Raw genomic sequence first — 21,911 nt, 5'->3', positions numbered from 1 at the left:
TCTTCTCTTCTCTCCCCCTCTCCTCTCTTCTCTCCCCCTCTCTTCTCTTCCTCTCTCCCCTCTCCTCTCCTCTCTCCACCTTCCTCTCTTCTCTCCCCCGTCCTCTCTTCCTCCTGTGCAGACATCAGTTTTCAGACCTCCTCCGGCTCTTACACGAACCATTACTTGCTTGATTAGCTACTGCAGGGTCCGCATACACAGAGGAGGTGAAAGGAGGGGATGAGGACAGAGGAGATGAAAGGAGGGGATGAGGACAGAGGAGATGAAAGGAGGGGATGAGAACAGAGGAGATGAAAGGAGGGCAGAGGAGATGAAAGGAGGTGATGTGGGCAGAGGAGATGAAAGGATGGGAGAGGAAATGAAAGGAGGGGATGAGGGGAGAGGAGATGAAAGGAGGGGATGAGAACAGAGGAGATGAAAGGAGGTGATGAGGGCAGAGGAGATGAAAGGATGGGATGAGGGGAGAGGAGATGAAAGGAGTACAGAGGGGATGAAAGGAGGGCAGGAGGACAGAGAGAGACACCTTTAAACCCAACCAAATCATGAGAAAACAAAACGATATCATTGGAAAGAATTTACAAAAAAACAGAGCGAACTAGAATGCTATTTGGCCCTAAACAGAGAGTACACAGTGCTAGAATACCTGACCATTGTGACTGACCCAAACTTAAGGAAGTCTTTGACTATGTACAGACTCAGTGAGCATAGCCTTGTTATTGAGAAAGGTCACCAAAGGCAGACCTGGCTCTCAAGAGAAGACATTGAGAGCCAGGTCTCATTGCTCACAAAATGAGGTGGAAACTGAGCTGCACTTCCTAACCTTCTGCCAAATGTATGACCATATTAGACGCATATATTTCCCTCAGATTACACAGACCCACAAAGAATTAGAAAACAAATCTAATTTTGATATCTACTGGGTGAAATACCTGTGTGCCATCACAGCAGCAAGATGTGTGACCTGTTGCTACAAGAAAAGGGCAACCAATGAAGAACAAACACCATTATAAATACAACCCATATTTATGTTTATTTGTTTTCCTTTTGTACCTTAACCATTTGCACAACATTACAAAACTGTATATAAACATAATATGACATTTGAAATGTATTTTGGAACTTTTGTGAGTGTAATGTTTACTGTACATTCTTTGTTTATTTCACTTGCTTTGGCAATGTTAACATGTGTTTCCCATGCCAATAAAGTCCCTTAAATTAAATTGAATTGAATTGAGAGAGAGGAAAAGGGAGAGGGGGAGAGAGGAAGAGAGGAGGGAGAGATGGAGAGAGGAAGTAAGACAGAGTTAATGGAGTAAGAGAGAGAGAAAGAGAGAGAACCACAACAGGGGAGGACATAATACTTTCCCTCTATCCTGCTATCTCTCCTTCCTTGTATCCCTCTATCCTCCTTCAATCCACCCTACTCATAATTGATAATGTTGATGTGCATTTAGCAATTTGAAGTGGTTTGGATTGGAACCAGAAGTAGGCCAGGTTCTAATGGATTTCATAGCAGAAATCATTGTTTAACCTCCCAACACACACTCACACACTCGCGAACACACACCATCTCCCCATCCCTATGGGAGACGTGTTCATTAAAGCCCTTGATTGATCCAGCCTGGTTTTTCCTGTAGCTCTAGAACAGAAAAACACGTTTGTTTAAGAGTAGGGTCTGCTAGTGCTAAGACCCCTGAGGCGCCACTTTAGCTTGTTGTCCAGTTTTAGTTTTCAGTCTCTTAGAATTGGTCTATTTTCTCTCTCTCTTCATCACACTCTTTCTCCCTCCCACTCTCTTTTCATCACATTTTTTGTTTTGTGATATTGACGTTTGTCCAGCAGCCAAGAAGCTCTGCATCTAACGCATTATTTGTACAATAAAGGCTTATTAATGCTTGAGGGCTCACTCTCTGCGCCTCTCTTTCTCTCCATCTCTCTCTACCCCTCTCACTTCCCCACTTTCTCTCTCTCTCTCTCGCCTCTCTCTGTCTCTCTCTCTTTTATGAAACACATCATGAGGTATGATTGTTTCTTGCTGTTGTTACTGTACATTGACATTTCTAATTACTCTCTCCCTTCCTCCTCCTCCCGCTCCCTCTCTCCCACCCTCTCTCTCCTGCTCTCTCCTCATGTCTTTCCTCTCTCCCCCAGTCCTCCTCCTCGTCACAGGAGCGGCTGCACCAGCTGCCCTTCCAGCCCACCATGGATGAGCTGCACTTCCTGTCCAAGCACTTCGGCAGCACCGGGAGCATCACCGACGACGACGGGGGCCGCCGCTCGCCACACGTGCGCCCCCGCTCCCGCAGCCTCAGGTTAGAGGGGTCAAGGGTCAGGGAAAGGGGTGGGGATACTAGTTTCGCCCTGTGTATCTCCTCGAAGCTTTATACACAAGCTTTATACACAAAGATATGAATACAAACCCAATCTCCTAACAAACTCCTCTGCTTTACAGTTGGTCTCTCTCTCTCTCTGTCTCTCTCTCTCTCTCTGTCTGTATCTCTCTCTCTCTCTCTGTGTCTCTGTATCTCTTTCTTTCTCACTATCTCTTTCTTTTTCTCTCTCTCTGTCTCTCTCTCTCAGCATGCCCCTCTCTAGAGTTCCCTGTGGTCTTTATACAAGTCAGTATCCTCCAGGCGGTCTCCAGAGTGCATGTGTTTCTCCATTAGCTTGTCCTCCTCTCTTCTGTCTCCCCAGTGATGAGTTCATGGAGACTTCTAGACCAGACTAAAATATCTGCTCCATACACAGCAGACCTGGGTTCAAAAGAATGTACATTTTCTTTCAAGAACTTTATCTGCAATTGATTAAACTTGTCTGACGCAATGGAACCAATGGAGTGGTCCCAAAAATGTGTAAGCCCCACCCATCTGGCACTCCAGGAAGCTCCAAGTATTAAACATATCTTAAATACTATTTGAACCCAAGTCTTGTATTAGTGCTTGGCATGGTTGCATGTAGCTTGTTCCAATGGGGTCTGGCGGTCTCCTCTCTTGATGCACTGTAGAATGACGGAGTAACTTCCTGTGTCTTTAACAATGCTCCTCCTTGATTGAGGAGTGGGGTCCTAATTAGTGCATCCATTAGAGGGAGACGGAGTGTTCAGAATTCCTGATTGGTTGATTTTAGAGAGAGACTGAAAGTGATGCTATCTCTGATTGGCTGATTTACATAATGTACAGACAGGGGTCTACACGTACGCGCACACACACACACACACACACACACACACACACACACACACACACACACACACACATGCACACATGCACACACTGGGTCCTGGCTGCTGCAAATTAAGCCTGCATTCAAGTGAAACATTTAAAAATTGATTGTCTATCACTCTTTCTTGTCAATCTTCCTCTCTGTCTCTGTCTCGTTCTCTCTCTTCAGCCCGGGGCGCTCACCGTCTTGCTATGACAACGAGATAGTAATGATGAACCATGTCTACAAGGAGCGCTTCCCCAAGGTCAGTACACACGCACACACACACACACACACACACACACACACACACACACACACACACGGTCGCACGCACAACTAGTACACAGAAATGCACACACGTATGCAGGTACGCATACACACGCGCGAAGATACGCGCACACACACACACACACACACACACACACACACACACACACACACACACACACACACACACACACACACACTCACACACACAGTGGCCCTATCCCATAACATGAATGGGAATTGAAGCAGTGCTAACCACAGTGTCACTGACTGCCTGCACAGTTTTACTTGCTTCTGCATAAAAACACAACAAGATGGTTGCAACCGTCGCATCCCCAAAATGGAGACAGTCATGTCATGCAGTGACTGATCCAAAATGGCCCCAGAGAGCCACTTAGACAGAGCCCAGCGCAGTGCAGTTTCTCTCTCTAATACAGCATATCTCCCCATCCACTGTTGCAACCACTTCTGGCTTTGTGTTGACCGATATCAATGACTTACAGGCAGGCTGTATGACAGGCAGGCAGCCGCTGTGGTAAAGCTGCAAACCAAACAGAAGCAGACAAACAGAGAAAAGGTATTACTCACATCACATACTATAGTAGTACAAACACTAAGGTATGGAGAGATTTATTTGGATTCAGCAGTTTGCTGATGGTGTCTGTTTGTTTGACTATATTGCTAGTCTCACACTAAAATACTGACCACATGGACTTCACATGGAGGTCAATGGGTGGGTGAACCACGCTCGCATGTTAAGTAACCTTACCTGAGTTCTGAAGACTTGTGTTGGCTCCTAGGCTTTAGCTGAACACACCAACACAATCATGTAGCTGGTAAAAGGCCTGGGTCGAACCCCATCGGTCCTGTATTGATAATATGTAGTCTATGCTGTATATCTGTCAACTGCCCAGATGAAGGAACATTGATAGCTTCTCCCCTGAAAGGCTTTATCTCAGTTGGTTAACACTGTCTTGTGGCCTGGGTTCGAACCCCAGTCACTCACCTATAGTGTATTCTACCATGTTGTCCTCTTCTCCCAGGCTACAGCCCAGATGGAGGAGCGTCTGTCAGAGTTCATCCAGAACTTCTCCCCGGAGAGTGTGCTGCCGCTGGCTGACGGGGTCCTCAGCTTCATCCACCACCAGATAGCAGAGCTGTCCAGAGACTGCCTGACCAAATCACAGGACGGACTCATCACAACGGTGTATTTCTTTGAGCTGCAGGAGAATCTGGAGAAGATGCTCAACGACGTGAGTCATCATGCATCGTTGCAAACACATGCGGACGCACATACACAACACATATACATGCTCACACACACACACACACACACGCACCCCTAGTCTTCCTCTTCTGGTCTTCCAAAAGTAACTGTCATTCAATTTTATTGGCGCAGAACCTATTAATTGCTAAGAATTTGTTTATCGCTGTCCCTGGTGCTGAAGCCCTCTCTCTTTCTCTCTCGCTCTCAGGCCTATGAGCGTTCTGAGAGCTCTGAGTTGACCTTCGTCACTGAGCTGGTCAAAAAGCTCTTCATCATCATATCTCGTCCCGCCCGTCTCCTGGAATGTCTGGTGAGCTCTATTACAGGTCTATTACAGGTCTATTACAGGTCTATTACAGCTCTATTACAGCTCTATTACAGGTCTATTACAGGTCTATTACAGCTCTATTACAGCTCTATTACAGGTCTATTACAGGTCTATTACAGGTCTATTACAGCTCTATTACAGCTCTATTACAGGTCTATTACAGGTCTATTACTAGGGACATTGAATGTTCAGGCTGCGACTCAGACACTCTGGAGACAATTCTAGAGCACCTGGTTCAAATGGGTTTCAGAGCAGTTCACTCTCTAAATAGTTCAATGAGTTAGAAATATGTGGAATTGTTGCAATAGCTTGTGAGTGGGCAATATGTACTGTACTATCATCCCTTAATTGACATGTTGAATTATTTTGTCATATAAAATGATTTCATATTGCGCTAATTCCCCTAATGTGGAAAGTGTGTTAACTACCTTGTACAAGCTTGAATTTTCAACACATGAATTGAGTAGAATTACACATCTTTTTACCTCAGATTGGTGATGTTAATATCAAGATTATACTAAATTGATTTTGCTTTAAAAAAAGTTGCTGGCCACAAACAAATCCACGTATTTGACAGTCAAGCTAGCACTCAAATGAAACCCCTGTCACTATGTAGGTCTACCTGTGAGGTGATGATTTGTTGAAATGTTCCAGTCAAAAACGTGTTATGTTTCCTTTTCGTATTGGCCATCTACTGTAAATGTGACACAAAGAGATGAGTTGATAAATGGCTGCTACAGGTTCTCCTCTATCGACAGCTATATGTAGTTTACCCAAGTTAGTTGTGGTTTTATCTTTTAGAAGAGCGCAAACGGTACACGTCACCCCGGTTATTGTCCCAGTTCCATTGATCTTTATAGACAACAGTGATGTGATTCATTTACGCTAGCTTTTGTTTACAGTAGAACAAGCCAATCAAAGTGTAGAGTGGCTGCTTGGTAAGTGTTGGTGTGTGTGCAGTTTATAAGCTACTCATTTAGCTAAATAGAACTAATCTGAACACAAGTGTGACATATGTATGTGTTGGGACTAATGTTTATGTTCGGCCTTCAAAATATCACAACTTATTACAGCATATTGATTATGAATTTGGACATTTAAAACCAAATTCATAATCAACAATAGGTAGCAGGAACAGTAACATTTTGAACTTATGTTTTAGGAATATAAATGATACTTTCAGCATCATTTTTCAACAGGATTCTACTTAATCACGTAAAAACTAATGAATGAACCCCAAAACGTGCTTTGGTTTATTGATTTTGATAATATAGCTGAAATCATGAAAAATATATTTGTTTTGCCTACTATTCCAAATGGCACCCTATTCCCTTTATAGTGCACTACTTTAGACCAGAACTCTATGGTCCCAAATAGCGCCCTATTCCCTATATAGTGCACTACTTTTGGACCAGGCCCCATAGGGATCTGATCAAAGGAAGTGCACCATGTAGGGAATAGGATGCCATTTGGGACATACAACATTTGATACTGTTCATCCCCTGTAATCTGTCTCCCTCTCTCATTTTTCACTGTAGCTAAATCAACAATACTAGAGGCTGACTTTATGACAGATGGTGTGGTTTATTTAACCAAAACACATCCCTTGTTTTCATAGATATAGGTCAAAGATGTCTTTATATGAGTCATTACATACACAGCATTATGTTAAATGCCTAAGGATATTTTCCTAACTGTAAAACGTCCACCAACGTACACTGCTGCCATGGACCAACACCACATTCAATGACAGTTGAAATGAACTCCTCCAACTGTCCAGTTGACATTCAAAGCTATATGTACATAAGTCACTGGAGTGTCCCTGGATTTACACACTCTGATTGATGGCTTCTCCTGCCTGTCAAACGCTTGGTCCCGCCTCCTTCTGCCGTTGCGTCTCATCTTCCCGTTGCCAGGGCGACCGGCGGAAGAGGTCGATAGGGTCAGGCTGGATGCTTCTCCTTGTGTCAGTTATATGAGAGAGAGTGAGAGGGAAAAGGTAGACGAGGATGGAGGGAGAGAGAAAGTGAAATGAAGAGGAGAGAGATGGAGAGAGAGAGAGAGGAGAATGTAAGAGGTAGGGAAAGGTAGAGAGAGAGGAGAGAGAAAGTAAAATGGAGGGGGAGAGAGAGAGCGAGAGAAGGAAAGATGTAGGGAAGGATGGAAGCAACCAATCTGGGAGAGAGATAGTGAAATGAAGGGGAGAGATGGAGAGAGAGAGGGAGGAGAATGAAAGAGGTAGGGAAAGATGGAGGGAGAGAGGAGAGAGAAAGTGAAAAGGAGGGGAGAGTGAGAGAGGGGGGGGTTGAGTTCATTTGGCATTCTAGTCACAGTCTCCACTGATTTGGTGAAATGTCAGAGCCATGGTGGGAGAACATTATCCCACATAGAGGTACATAGAGCAGAGTAGAACTCTGTGCCGAGAGGTTCACTCCCACAGAATCAAGTACAAGACTTATATTAGTCTTATATTGTGTCTCTAATCTATGATCACTCCACTCATCATAGTTGGCAATCCAGGGAATTTTGTAAATTTACTCAAAGAATGTCACGCCCTGACCTGAGAGAGACGTTTTTCTCTGTTTAGTTAGGTCAGGGTGTGATATGGAGTGGGCATTCTATGTATTTTATTTCTATGTTTTGGCCAGGTATGGTTTCCAATCAGAGGCTGCTGTCTATCGTTGTCTCTGATTGGGAACCATACATAGGCAGCCTTTTCCCACCTGTGTTTTGTGGGTAGTTGTTTTCTGTTTTGTGTTTTACCTGACAGAACTGTGCGCTTTCGTTTCCATTGTTTATTATTTTGTTTAAGTGTTCTGATTTAAAGAAATAATCATGAACACGTGCCACGCTGCATCTTGGTCCCCTCATTGCGACGGTCGTTACAAAGAAATATAATCTATTCTAGTCCTTCTATTTCTATGGGTTCACTCCTCTCATCTGTATCTTAGTTGGCAAGGCCAGGGAACAGTTGAACATCGGAACACTGAAACCAGGAAATGACCTTCCCCTCCCAGCCCCAGGTGCACTGGTTTCTAATAACAGTGTTATATCCCTCCACAAAGGGTGAATGAAAGAGATGCCCAGAGGACAGAATAAAAGGCTATGTTAATCAGCTGTAGGGCTTATTGGAGCAGCAATTCAAAGTTACGACCATGTTGGTACCCAGCAGTGTATTAGCTCCTTATTTCACCCTATAGGATTCCCCAGTTAAACTCAAAACAGCACACACAGTACCGTACACAATGGCAGTCGATGTGGCAGATTTTGTCTGTTACACTCTATATTGTCCCCCCTCTTCTCAATACCACAGACAGTACTGTCAATATTGTCCCCCCTCTTCTCAATACCACAGACAGTACTGTCAATACTGTCCCCCCTCTTCTCAATACCACAGACAGTACTGTCAATATTGTCCCCCCTCTTCTCAATACCACAGACAGTACTGTCAATATTGTCCCCCCTCTTCTCAATACCACAGACAGTACTGTCAATATTGTCCCCCCTCATCTCAATACCACAGACAGTACTGTCAATATGGTCCCCCCCTCCTCTCAATACCACAGACAGTACTGTCAATATTGTCCCCCCTCCTCTCAATACCATAGACAGTACTGTCAATATGGTCCCCCCCCTCCTCTCAATACCACAGACAGTACTGTCAATATTGTCCCCCCTCCTCTCAATACCACAGACAGTACTGTCAATATTGTCCCCCCTCCTCTCAATACCACAGACAGCACTGTCAATATTGTCCCCCCTCCTCAATACCACAGACAGTACTATCAATATGGTCCCCCCCTCTTCTCATTACCACAGACAGTACTGTTAATATTGTCCCCACTTCTCAATACCACGGACAGTACTGTTAATATTGTCCCCACTCCTCAATACCACAGACAGTACTGTCAATATTGTCCCACCTCCTCTCAATACCACAGACAGTACTGTCAATATTGTCCCCCTTCCTCTCCATACCGCAGACAGTACTATCAATATTGTCCCCCCTCCTCTCAATACCACAGACAGTACAGTCAATATTGTCCCCCCTCTTCTCAATACCACAGACAGTACTGTCAATATTGTCCCCCTTCCTCTTCATACCACAGACAGTACTATCAATATTGTCCCCCCTCCTCTCAATACCACAGACAGTACAGTCAATATTGTCCCCCCTCTTCTCAATACCACAGACAGTACTGTCAATATTGTCCCCCCTCCTCTCAATACCACAGACAGTACAGTCAATATTGTCCCCCCTCCTCTCAATACCACAGACAGTACTGTCAATATTGTCCCCCTTCCTCTTCATACCACAGACAGTACTGTCAATATTGTCCCCCCTCCTCAATACCACAGACAGTACTGTCAATATTGTCCCCCCCTCCTCAATACCACAGACAGTACTGTCAATATTGTCCCCCCTCCTCAATACCACAGACAGTAACTGCCTCATTGCCTGTATCCGCTATGGGTCTGCGGTCAAACGACCACCCCTCATCACTGTCAAACACTCCCTAAAACACTTCTGCGAGCAGGCCTTTCTAATCGACCTGGCCCGGGTATCCTGGAAGGATATTGACCTCATCCCGTCAGTCGAGGATGCCTGGTCATTCTTTAAAAGTAATTTCCTCACCATCTTAGATAAGCATGAAAATGCAGAACTAAGAACAGATATAGCCCTTGGTTCACTCCAGACCTGACTGCCCTCGACCAGCACAAAAACATCCTATGGTGGACTGCAATAGCATCGAAAAGTCCCCGCGATATGCAACTGTTCAGGGAAGTCAGGAACCAATACACACAGTCAGTCAGGAAAGCAAAGGCTAGCTTTTTCAAGCAGAAATTTGCATCCTGTAGCTCTAACTCCAAAAAGTTTTGGGATACTGTAAAGTCCATGGAGAACAAGAGCACCTCCTCCCAGCTGCCAACGCACTGAGGCTAGGTAACACGGTCACCACCGATAAATCCATGATAATCGAAAATTTCAATAAACATTTCTCAACGGCTGGCCATGCCTTCTTCCTGGCTACTCAATCCCGGCCAACAGCTCCCCCCCCCCCACAGCTACTCGCCCAAGCCACCCCAGCTTCTCCTTCACACAAATCCAGATAGCAGATGTTCTGAAAGAGCTGCAAAACCTGGACCCGTACAAATCAGCCGGGCTAGACAATCTGGACCCTCTCTTTCTAAAACTATCCGCCGCCATTGTTGCAACCCCTATTACCAGCCTGTTCAACCTCTCTTTCGTATCGTCCGAGGTCCCTAAAGATTGGAAAGCTGCCACGGTCATTCCCCTCTTCAAATGGGGTGGCACCTTAGACCCAAACTGTTACAGACCTATTTCCATTCTGCCCTGCCTATCTAAAGTCTTCGAAAGCCAAGTTAATAAACAGATCACTGACCATTTCGAATCCCAGCGTACCTTCTCCGCTGTGCAATCCGGTTTCCGAGCCGGTCACGGGTGCACCTCAGCCACGCTCAAGGTACTAAACTATATCATAACCGCCATCGATAAAGGACAGTACTGTGCAGCCGTCTTCATCAACCTAGCCAAGGCTTTCGACTCTGTCAATCACCGTATTCTTATCGGCAGACTCAATAGCCTTGGTTTTTCTAATGACTGCCTCGCCTGGTTCACCAACTACTTTGCAGACAGAGTTCAATGTGTCAAATCGGAGGGCATGTTGTCCGGACCTCTGGCAGTCTCTATGGGAGTACCACAGGGTTCAATTCTCGGGCCGACTCTTTTCTCTGTAGATATCAATGATGTCACTCTTGCTGCGGGCAATTCCCTGATCCACCTCTACGCAGATGACACGATTCTGTATACTTCTGGCCCTTCCTTGGGCACTGTGTTAACAAACCTCCAAACGAGCTTCAATGCCATACAACACTCCTTCCGTGGCCTCCAACTGCTCTTAAACGCTAGTAAAACCAAATGCATGCTTTTCAACCATTCCTTGCCCGCACCTGCCCGCCCGGCTAGCATCACCACCCTGGACGGTTCCGACTTAGAATATGTGGACAACTATAAATACCTAGGTGTCTGGTTAGACTGTAAACTCTCCTTCCAGACTCATATTAAACATCTCCAATCCAAAATCAAATCTAGAATCGGCTTCCTATTTCGCAACAAAGCCTCCTTCACTCACGCCGCCAAACTTACCCTAGTAAAACTGACTATCCTACCGATCCTCGACTTCGGCGATGTCATCTACAAAATAGCTTCCATTACTCTACTCAGCAAACTGGATGCAGTCTATCACAGTGCCATCCGTTTTGTTACCAAATCACCTTATACCATCCACCACTGCGACCTGTATGCTCTAGTCGGCTGGCCCTCGCTACATATTCGTCGCCAGACCCACTGGCTCCAGGTCAGCTATAAGTCTCTGCTAGGTAAAGCTCCGCCTTATCTCAGTTCACTGGTCACGATAACAACACCCACCCGTAGCACACGTTCCAGCAGGTATATCTCACTGATCATCCCCAAAGCCAACACCTCATTTGGCCGCCTTTCCTTCCAGTTCTCTGCTGCCAGTGACTGGAACGAATTGCAAAAATCGCTGAAGTTGGAGACTTTTATTTCCCTCGCCAACTTTAAACATCAGCTACCTGAGCTGCTAATCGATCGCTGCAGCTGTACATAGTCCATCTGTAAATTGCCCACCCAATCTACCTACCTCATCCCCATACTGTTTTTAGTTGATTTACTTTTCTGCTCTTTTGCAAACCAGTATTTCTACTTGCACATCATCATCTGCTCATTTATCACTCCAGTGTTAATCTGCTAAATTGTAATTATTTGCTCCTATGGCCTATTTATTGCCTACCTCCTCATGCCTTTTGCACACACTGTATATAGACTTTCTTTTTTTCTACTGTGTCATTGACTTGTTTATTGTGTTATTGGCTTGTTTATTGTTTACTCCATGTGTAACTCTGTGTTGTTGTATGTGTCGAACTGCTTTGCTTTACCTTGGCCAAGTCGCAGTTGTAAATGAGAACTTAGCCTACCTGGTTAAATAAAGGTGAAATATAAAAAATAAATGTACAGGAGTTCAATCCATAAAAGTCAATACTACATCAAGTTTATGTGGCAGACTGACAGCTTTTGTGTAACTTTATATATGGTTCCTTGTGTGTCACACCCTTTTTCACCTCCCCCGTAGGAGTTCAACCCAGAGGAGTTCTATCACCTGCTGGAGGCAGCGGAGGACCACGCCAAGGAGGGACACCTGATGAAGACGGACATCCCTCGTTACATCATCAGCCAGCTGGGTCTGACCCGGGACCCTCTGGAGGGTGAGACACACATACAATTAATGAAGATGGACACTCCTTGTTACGTCAGGACACTCTAGAGCCCTCAACTCTGGAACCGCTTGGTTTTATTCCTTTCTTCTCCTCCAATCAGGGACTGATTTAGACCTGGGACACCAGGTGGGTGGAATTAATTATCAGGTAGAACGGAAAACCAGCAGGCTCCGGACCTCGTTGAGTAAGAGTTTAATACCCCTAGACTAGAGGGTGAGTAAGGGAGGGGGAGGGAGGGAAGTAGGATGATGAGAGGGAAGAGAGGAATAGAAAGAGAGATTGAGGGTTGGGACAGACCAGGGACCCTCTGGAGGGTGAGAGAGAAGGATGAGAGGGAGGAGGAGAGAGAGAGGAAGAGAGGGAAGAGATGAATGGAAAGAGACAGATTGAAGGCTGGGACAGACCAGGGACCCTCTGGAGGGTAAGAGAGAAGGATGAGAGGGAGGAGGAGAGAGAAGAGAGGAACAGAAATAGACAGATTCAGATGGCTGGGACAGACCAAGCACCCTCTGGAGGGTGAGAGAGATGTCGATGGGAGACATTTAATGAAGAAGAGAGTAAGGAAGAGAGGGATGAGAGGAACAGAAAGAGACATGCAGACAGCTGGGACTGACCTGCGACCGTGTGGATGTTGGGATAGGGGGAGGGAGAGACAGTAGACGGAAACAGAAAGAGACAGATTTAGGGCATCATGTACCTGTAGAAGCCAAACAAGAGAAAATGAAAGATTGATGGTTGAGATTTCTCTACCCACATTTTGACAGCCACACTCCCCTCGGGTGTTTATTGTAGGTAATTAACTATAAAGCTATCAAAAATAACCTTAGAAAAAACAATACATTTTGGCATGAGAAAAACAACAGCATCTTGGCATTGTAGCATGTGGGCAGTAATCCACCTGTCAACTAGCCTGGTCCCAGCTCTGTTTGTGCTGTCTCACCTTGTCATTGTCACACTGAACCTTGGCAAGACAGCACAAACAGACCTGTGACCAGGCTACCTGTAGACATTATTGAGATGCAGAGAGAACTCCCTTTACTGTTTATGAAGCTGGTCGCAGTCATTAATCTACATATTGTCTAAACACACACCAGCCCCCAAACTCCTTCTCTGACTCCTTCAATTCATTCCAGCTCCACTTCTCACAGTGGCACATCCATCACAAGCTGTTCATTAAGCTACACAATGTAAATGGGTTAGAAAGACTATTCAGAATCCGACTGGCTGCTCTTTGTCAGCTACCTTCAGTCTGGTTGAAGAAATATGACTTTGAGTTTTAGTGGGTTGTCTCGGCTAACAATGTGACACTTTTTACAAACCATCACTTGGTTTAGCACCTTTCTGTTTTTCACCCACACAAATATTCACAGCTTGATCTCTCTTTCTCTCTCTCACACACTCTTGTCTTCCCTCCCTCTCTCGGTTCCCCAAACACAACCGTTTCGTTTTAGAAATGTTGTTACCAAGGTGACAAGAAGATATATTATTTTCACATCACTTTGTGTGACATCTAGTTCAAATTAACGAGATGTTTACTTAAAGGTGCAATGCAGCCGTTTTTATCTCAATATCAAATCATTTCTGGTAACAGTGAAGTACCTTACTGTGATTGTTTTCAATTAAAATTGTTCAAAAATAATTTGTCTTAGCAAAGAGCACCGTCTGGAAGTGGTCTGAGTGGGGAGGGGAAAACTGAAAACGAGCTGTTATTGGTGTATTCACTCATTTACCGGCTCCATCCTACCAAAACAGGCTGAAATTTCAGGCGGTCGTTTCAAACAGCTCTAACACTAACTTTTACTCCAACTTCATAGTGTGGAAATATATACAGTGCTTTGGAAAGTATTCATGCCCCTTGACTTTTTCCACATTTTATGTTACAGTCTTATTCTAAAATTGATTAAATTGTTTTTTCCCTCTCTCATCATTCTACACACAATAGCCCATAATGGAAAAACTAAAACATTTTGCAAATATATTAAACAATAAAAACTGAAATATCACATGTGCAGTCGTGGCCAAAAGTTTTGAGAATGACACAAATATTAATTTTTACAAGTTTGCTGCTTCAGTGTCTTTAGATATTTTTGTCAGATGTTACTATGGAATATTGAAGTAAAATTACAAGCATTACATAAGTGTCAAAGGCTTTTATTGACAATTACATGAAGTTGATGCAAAGAGTCAATATTTGCAGTGTTGACCCTTCTTTTTCAAGACCTCTGCAATCTACCCTTGCATGCTGTCAATTAACTTCTGGGCCACATTCTGACTGATGGCAGCCCATTCTTGCATGATCAATGCTTGGAGTTCGTCAGAATTTGTGTGTTTTTGTTTGTCTACCCGCCTCTTGAGGATTGACCACAAGTTCTCAATGGGATTAAGGTCTGGGGAGTTTCCTGGCCATGGACCCAAAATATCGATATTTTGTTCCCTGGGCCACTTAGTTATCACTTTTGCCTTATGGCAAGGTGCTCCATCATGCTGGAAAAGGCATTGTTCGTCACCAAACTGTTCCTGGATGGTTGGGAGAAGTTGCTCTCGGAGTATGTGTTGGTACCATTCTTTATTCATGACTGTGTTCTTAGGCAAAATTGTGAGTGAGCCAACTCCCTTGGCTGAGAAGCAACCCCACACATGAATGGTCTCAGGATGCTTTACTGTTTGCATGACACAGGACTGATGGTAGCGCTCACCTTGTCTTCTCCGGACAAGCTTTTTTCCGGATGCCCCAAACAATCGGAATGGGGATTCATCAGAGAAAATGACTTTACCCCAGTCCTCAGCAGTCCAATCCCTGTACCTTTTGCAGAATATCAGTCTGTCCGTGATGTTTTTCCTGGAGAGAAGTGGCTTCTTTGCTGCCCTTCTTGACACCAGGTCATCCTGTAGCTGGAAACGGCAGATTTTTTTATGGAATATCTACAGAGGCTCATTATCAGCAACCATCACTCCTGTCTTCAATGACACGTTGTGTTAGTTAATCCAAGTTTATAATTTTAAAAGGCTAATTGATCATTAGAAAACCCTTTTGCAATTATTTTAGCATAGCTGAAAACTGTTGTGCTGATTAAGGAAGCAATAAAACTGGCCTTTAGACTAGTTGAGTATCTGGAGCATCAGCATTTGCTCAAAATAACCAGAAACAAAGACTTTCTTCTGAAACTCGTCAGTCTATTCTTGTTCTGAGAAATGAAGGCTATTCCATGCGAGACATTTCCAAGAAACTGAAGATCTATGTAGATAGTCCATAAAAAATCTGCCGTTTCCAGCTACAATAGTCAATTACATAATTAAAAATGTCTACACTGTATTTCTGATCAATTTGATATTATTTTAATGGACAAAAAAAATGCTTTTCTTTCAAAAACAAGGACATATCTAAGTGACCCCAAACTTGTGAACGGTAGTGTACATACTGTAAGTATTCAGACCCTTTACTCAGTGCTTTGTTGAAGCACCTTTGACAGCGATTACAGCCTCGAGTCTTCTTGGGTATAACGCTACAAGCTTGGCATACCTGTATTTGGGGAGCTTCTCCCATTCTTCTCTGCAGATCCTCTCAAGCTCTGTCAGGTTGGATGGGGAGCATTGCTGCACAGCTATTTTCAGGTCTCTCTAGAGATTTTCTGGCTGGGCCACTCATCAAGGACATTCAGAGACCTTCGCCCCAGTCTGAGGTCCTGAGCACTCTGGAGCAGGTTTTCATCAAGGATCTCTCTGTACTTTGCTCTGTTCATCTTTGCCTCGATCCTGACTAGTCTCCCAGTCCCTGCCGCTAAAAAACATCCCCACAGCAGGATGCTGCCACCACCATGCTTCACTGTAGGGATGGTGCCATGTTTCTTCCAGACGTGATGCTTGGCATTTCGGCCAAAGAGTTCAATCTTGGTTTCATCAGACCAGAGAATCTTGTTTCTCATGGTTTGAGTCCTTTAGGTGCCTTTTGGTAAATTCCAAGTGGGCTGTCATGTGCCCTTTACTGAGTAGTGGCTTCCATCTGGCCACTCTACAATAAAGGCCTGATTGGTGGAGTGCTGCAGAGATGGTTGTCCTTCTGGAAGGTTCTCTCATCTCCACAGAGGAATTCTGGAGCTCTTTCAGAGTGACCATCGGTGTAACGGGAGTGGACCAAAGCGCAGCGTGGAAAGTGTTCATGATATTGTTTATTAATCACCGAAACACTCAAAGAAAATAACAAAGGGAAAAACGAAAACGCACAGTTCTGTTAGGCACAGAATGCTAAACAGAAAACATCTCACAAAACACAGATGGGAAAAGGCTGCCTAAGTATGATTCCCAATCAGAGACAACGATAGACAGCTGCCTCTGATTGGGAACCACACTCGGCCAAAACAAAGAAATAGATAACATAGAATGCCCACCCCACGTCACACCTTGACCTAACCAAATAGAGAAATAAAACGGGTCTCTAAGGTCAGGGCGTGACAATCGGGTTCTTGGTCACCTCTCTGACCAAGGCCCTTCTCCCCCGATTGCTCAGTTTTGCCAGGCAGACAGTTTTAGGAAGAGTCTTGGTGGTTCCAAACTTTTTCCTTTTAAGAATGATGGAGGTCACTGGGTTTTTGGGGACACTCAATGCTGCAGACATTTTTTGGTACCCTTTCCCAGATCTGTGCCTCAACACAATCCTGTCTCAGAGCTCTACGAACAATTCCTTTGACCTCATGGCTTGTTTTTTTGCTCTGACATGCTGTGAGACCTTATATAGACAGGTGTGTGCCTTTCCAAATCATGTCCAATCAATTGAATTTACCACAGGTGGACTCCAATCATGTTGTAAAAACATCTCAAGGATGATGAATGAAAACAGGATGCACCTGAGCTCGATTTTGAGTCTCATATCAAAGGGTCTGAATACTTATGTAAAGAAGGTATTTCTGTTTTTATTACATTTGCAAAAATGTCTAAAAACCTATTTTCGCTTTGTCATTATGGGGTATTGTGTGTATATTGATGAGGGAAAACATTTATTTAATCCATTTTAGAATAAGGCTGTAATGTAACAAAATGTGGAAAAAGTCAAGGGGTCTGAATACTTTCCAAAGGCACTGTATATATAAAACATTGAAATCCCGTTTTTGACTGCACTGGGCCTTTAACATATTTGCATTGATTTGTTCAGCACTCTCCCCATTATCCAGAGTGACTCACATGTCAAAGTGATTGTGTTATTGTAGAGAAAAACCTAAACAACCCTCTTTAAAGTGAATTGCCATTACATTGCTCAGGCTGTAACACAACAAAATGTGGAATAAGTCACTTTCTGAAGGCACTGTATGTATAAACAATGCTATTGATCAGCAACAGTACACACCAGATACTGTATTGAGTGTTAAATCATGTGCTTTTGTCCAGACATTGTGAGCATGGACAACTACTATGACAGTGAAGGTCCCCACACCCCAGAGCCAGACGATTCTGCAGAGGTGAGGACCCTCCATCTCTAATGATAAATACACCCACAGACACACCAGATCAGAGGTGAGGACCCTCCATCTCTAATGATAAATACATACACCCACAGACACACCAGATCAGAGCTGAGGACCCTCCATCTCTAATGAGAAATACACTCACAGACACAGCAGATCAGAGCTGAGGACCCTCCATCTCTAATGAGAAATACACTCACAGACACACCAGATCAGAGGTGAGGACCCTCCATCTCTAATGAGAAATACACTCACAGACACAGCAGATCAGAGGTGAGGACCCTCCATCTCTAATGAGAAATACACTCACAGACACACCAGATCAGAGGTGAGGACCCTCCATCTCTAATGAGAAATACACTCACAGACACAGCAGATCAGAGGTGAGGACCCTCCATCTCTAATGAGAAATACACTCACAGACACACCAGATCTGTCTTCAAAAAGTATCTAGCTTAAGTTGGGAGTGACTGAGCTTGCCTGCTTGTTTATGCAGGGGAAGATGAAAGCCATGAAGCCGCCAAGTGAAGAAGACTTTCAAACAATCAAGCTGATCAGCAACGGAGCATATGGGTGAGTAGAGTCTGGTCAAAGCAATATGAATGACTATGCATTTCATGTACATCACAAAGTCCTCACATTCATTCAAAGACATGAGGCTCCAGGTAGATTTCTCTGACCATCTAATTTTACCACAACCATACCCTTGGCTTCTTGCACCTCTACCCTTTACCCATCTCCCTCCTCCCCCTCTCTCCCCTCCTCCCTCCTTGTCCACTCCCCTCTCTCCCCTCCCTCCTTCTTCCCTCCTCCGTCCCTCCTCCTCCCGTCCCCCGTCAGTGCGGTGTACCTGGTACGTCACAGGGAGACCCGTCAGCGTTTTGCCATGAAGAAGATCAACAAGCAGAACCTGATCCTGAGGAACCAGATCCAGCAGGCCTTCGTAGAGAGAGACATCCTGACCTTCGCTGAGAACCCCTTTGTGGTCTCCATGTTCTGCTCCTTCGAGACTCGCAGGCACCTCTGCATGGTCATGGAGTATGTTGAAGGTTAGTGGGTTTCTGAGGAAACTGTACTTCTTTAATGGAATTACAATAAAGGCTTCATAGGGTGTCCCAAGAAACTTCACATATCTTACACCTAGCTCTTTCAAAGTTCTCTCCGTTCTGATCTTGTTCACTTCCTTTGAGGTGAAAGAGTTTCTCAGGAAACCCGGTTGGATTTCATTCTCATTCTGGAAAATAGTACCCTCCCTTCTGCCCTTGTTCATTTGCCCTTCATGGTATCTGATAGGACTGGCTAGGTGAAAGCAATATGGTGGAAACCAGAGGGGAGGGTGGCTCATAATAATGGATGGAGTGGTGTGAATGGAATGGTATCAAACACATGGAAAACCATATGTTTGATGTGTTTGATACCATTCCATTCATTCCATTCCAAACATTACTATGAGCCCGTCCTCCTCATTTAAAGTGAGGCCTACCACTGTTGTGTTGTCTGCAAACTTAATGATGGTGTCGGAGTTGTACCTGGCCACGCAGGCATGGGTGAACAGGGAGCACAGGAGGGGACTGAGCACGCACCCCTGAGGGGCTCCAGTGTTGAGGATCAGCGTGGTGGATGTGTTGCTACCTACCCTCACCACCTGGGGGCGGCCCGTCAGGAAGTCCAGGATCCAGTTGCAGAGGGAGGTGTTTAGTCCCAGGATCTTTAGCTTAGTGATGAGCTTTGAGGGTACTATGGTGTTGAACGCTGAGCTGTAGTCAATGAATAGCATTCTCACGTAGGTGTTCCTTTTGTACAGGTGGGAACGGGCAGTGTGGAGTGCAATAAAGACTGCATCATCTGTGGATCTGTTTGGGCGGTATATAAATTGGAGTCGGTCTACTGTTTCTGGGATAATGGCGTTAATGTGAGCCATTACCAGCCTTTCAAAGCACTTCATGGTTACGGACGTGAGTGCTACAGTTCTGTAGTCATTTAGGTAGGTTGCCTTAGTGTTCTCGGGCACAGAGACTATGGTGGTCTGCTTGAAACATGTTGGTATTACAGACTCAATCAGGGACATGTTGAAAATGTCAGTGAAGACACCTGCCAGTTGGTCAGCACATGCCAGGAGCACACGTCCTGGTAATCCATCTGGCCCTGCAGCCTTGTGAATGTTGACCTGTTTAAAGGTCTTACTCACGTCGGCTACGGAGAGCATGATCACACAGTCGTCCGGAACAGCTGATGCTCTCATGCATGCCTCAGTGTTGCTTCCCCCGAAGCGAGCATAGAAGTGATTTAGCTCCTCTGGTAGGCTCATGTCACTGGGCAGCTTGCGGCTGTGCTTCCCTTTGTAGTCTGTAATAGTTTGCAAGCCCTGCCACATAAGACGAGCGTCCGAGCCGGTAAAGTACGATTCAATCTTAGCCCTATATTGGCGCTTTGCCTGTTTGATGGTTTGTCGGAGGGCATAGCAGGATTTCTTATAAACTTCCGGGGACTGTGTCTAACCAACACCAATGGTGGAAACTTAAAAACATCTATCCTATCTACATAGGGGATTGACCGAGGGCCAGAGATTCAAATAACTGTCAAGTTGTTATTTTACCATAGTCAATTCAGTTGTAGAATGTAAAACGGGGTCACTTCCCACAGCAGCCATAGCCAAACCATCTTCCTTAATGCGTGTTAGGTGCTCGAGGGCAACTCAACATACTCAACCCAACTATATAGCAGAAAGCAGATTGCTTTTCTCCTGATTGTTAGTGTTCAGAGTCAGCCTACAGACACAGCCAGACATGAAGAGTAGTGTGTGAGTCAGACAGGACTCTGCCAAACATAGGTTTACCAGGCCAAAGGAGGAGGGGAGAAACAACCCAAGACAAACGAACACAGATAGGGCCGACCGACACTGTGAACTCCTTTAACCCCTTCAGACTGACTCTCAGGCTGTGCCCCATTCTCTTCCCAAAGGGTATAGAAGTGTGCACATGCACATTGCCCGTCGTAAATTGAAAAGCGTTGTTGTGGTATAAGCTTTGTCTGTAGGTCAATGAAGTCCCCACCATTGTTTGAATCCATGACAGAAAGTGTGTACAAGTCCATTCTTTAGGAGCAGGGTAGAGAGCCGAGGCATAACCCATGTCTATCCAACCATGTTGTGTTCCTATAGGGGTAGACCGTGTCTAACCAACCATGTTGTGTTCCTATACGGGGAGTCTGTGTCTAACCAACCATGTTGTGTTCCTATAGGGGTAGACCGTGTCTAACCAACCATGTTGTGTTCCTATACGGGGAGTCTGTGTCTAACCAACCATGTTGTGTTCCTATAGGGGAAGTCTGTGTCTAACCAACCATGTTGTGTTCCTATAGGGGGAGACCGTGTCTAACCAACCATGTTGTGTTCCTATAGGGGGAGACTGTGTCTAACCAACCATGTTGTGTTCCTATAGGGGGAGACTGTGTCTAACCAACCATGTTGTGTTCCTATAGGGGGAGACCATGTCTAACCAACCATGTTGTGTTCCTATAGGGGGAGACCGTGTCTAACCAACCATGTTGTGTTCCTATAGGGGGAGACCATGTCTAACCAACCATGTTGTGTTCCTATAGGGGGAGACCGTGTCTAACCAACCATGTTGTGTTCCCAAAGGGGGAGACTGTGTCTAACCAACCATGTTGTGTTCCTATAGGGGGAGACTGTGTCTAACCAACCATGTTGTGTTCCTATAGGGGGAGACTGTGTCTAACCAACCATGTTGTGTTCCTATACGGGGAGTCTGTGTCTAACCAACCATGTTGTGTTCCTATAGGGGGAGACCGTGTCTAACCAACCATGTTGTGTTCCTATATGGGGAGACTGTGCCTAACCAACCATGTTGTGTTCCTATAGGGGAGACCGTGTCTAACCAACCATGTTGTGTTCCTATAGGGGGAGACCGTGTTGGGGGAGACCGCGTCTAACCAACCATGGTGTGTTCCTATACGGGGAGACTGTGCCTAACCAACCATGTTGTGTTCCTATAGGGGGAGACCATGTCTAACCAACCATGGTGTGTTCCTATATGGAGAGACTGTGCCT

The 21,911-nt window shown here is 45.0% G+C and overlaps 1 protein-coding gene across 3 annotated transcripts in view; it reads left to right on the top strand.

Moving 5' to 3' along the window:
* Positions 1-21,911, top strand: part of LOC106589837 (microtubule-associated serine/threonine-protein kinase 1) — an 87,597-nt gene that overhangs the window by 48,735 nt on the left and 16,951 nt on the right. For all 3 annotated transcript variants that reach the window (XM_045707909.2, XM_045707903.2, XM_045707916.2), the window contains 8 exons: positions 2,152-2,312; positions 3,391-3,466; positions 4,515-4,724; positions 4,947-5,048; positions 12,242-12,374; positions 17,766-17,836; positions 18,339-18,415; positions 18,683-18,891. In XM_045707909.2, the coding sequence (XP_045563865.1) occupies positions 2,152-2,312; positions 3,391-3,466; positions 4,515-4,724; positions 4,947-5,048; positions 12,242-12,374; positions 17,766-17,836; positions 18,339-18,415; positions 18,683-18,891 (1,039 nt within the window). The remainder of the gene's footprint in view (positions 1-2,151; positions 2,313-3,390; positions 3,467-4,514; positions 4,725-4,946; positions 5,049-12,241; positions 12,375-17,765; positions 17,837-18,338; positions 18,416-18,682; positions 18,892-21,911) is intronic.

Source organism: Salmo salar, chromosome 02 (assembly GCF_965601325.2).
Source record: "Salmo salar chromosome 02, fSalSal1, whole genome shotgun sequence".
Classification (NCBI taxonomy): domain Eukaryota; kingdom Metazoa; phylum Chordata; class Actinopteri; order Salmoniformes; family Salmonidae; genus Salmo; species Salmo salar.
This window is presented reverse-complemented; position numbering and strand designations above follow the sequence as displayed.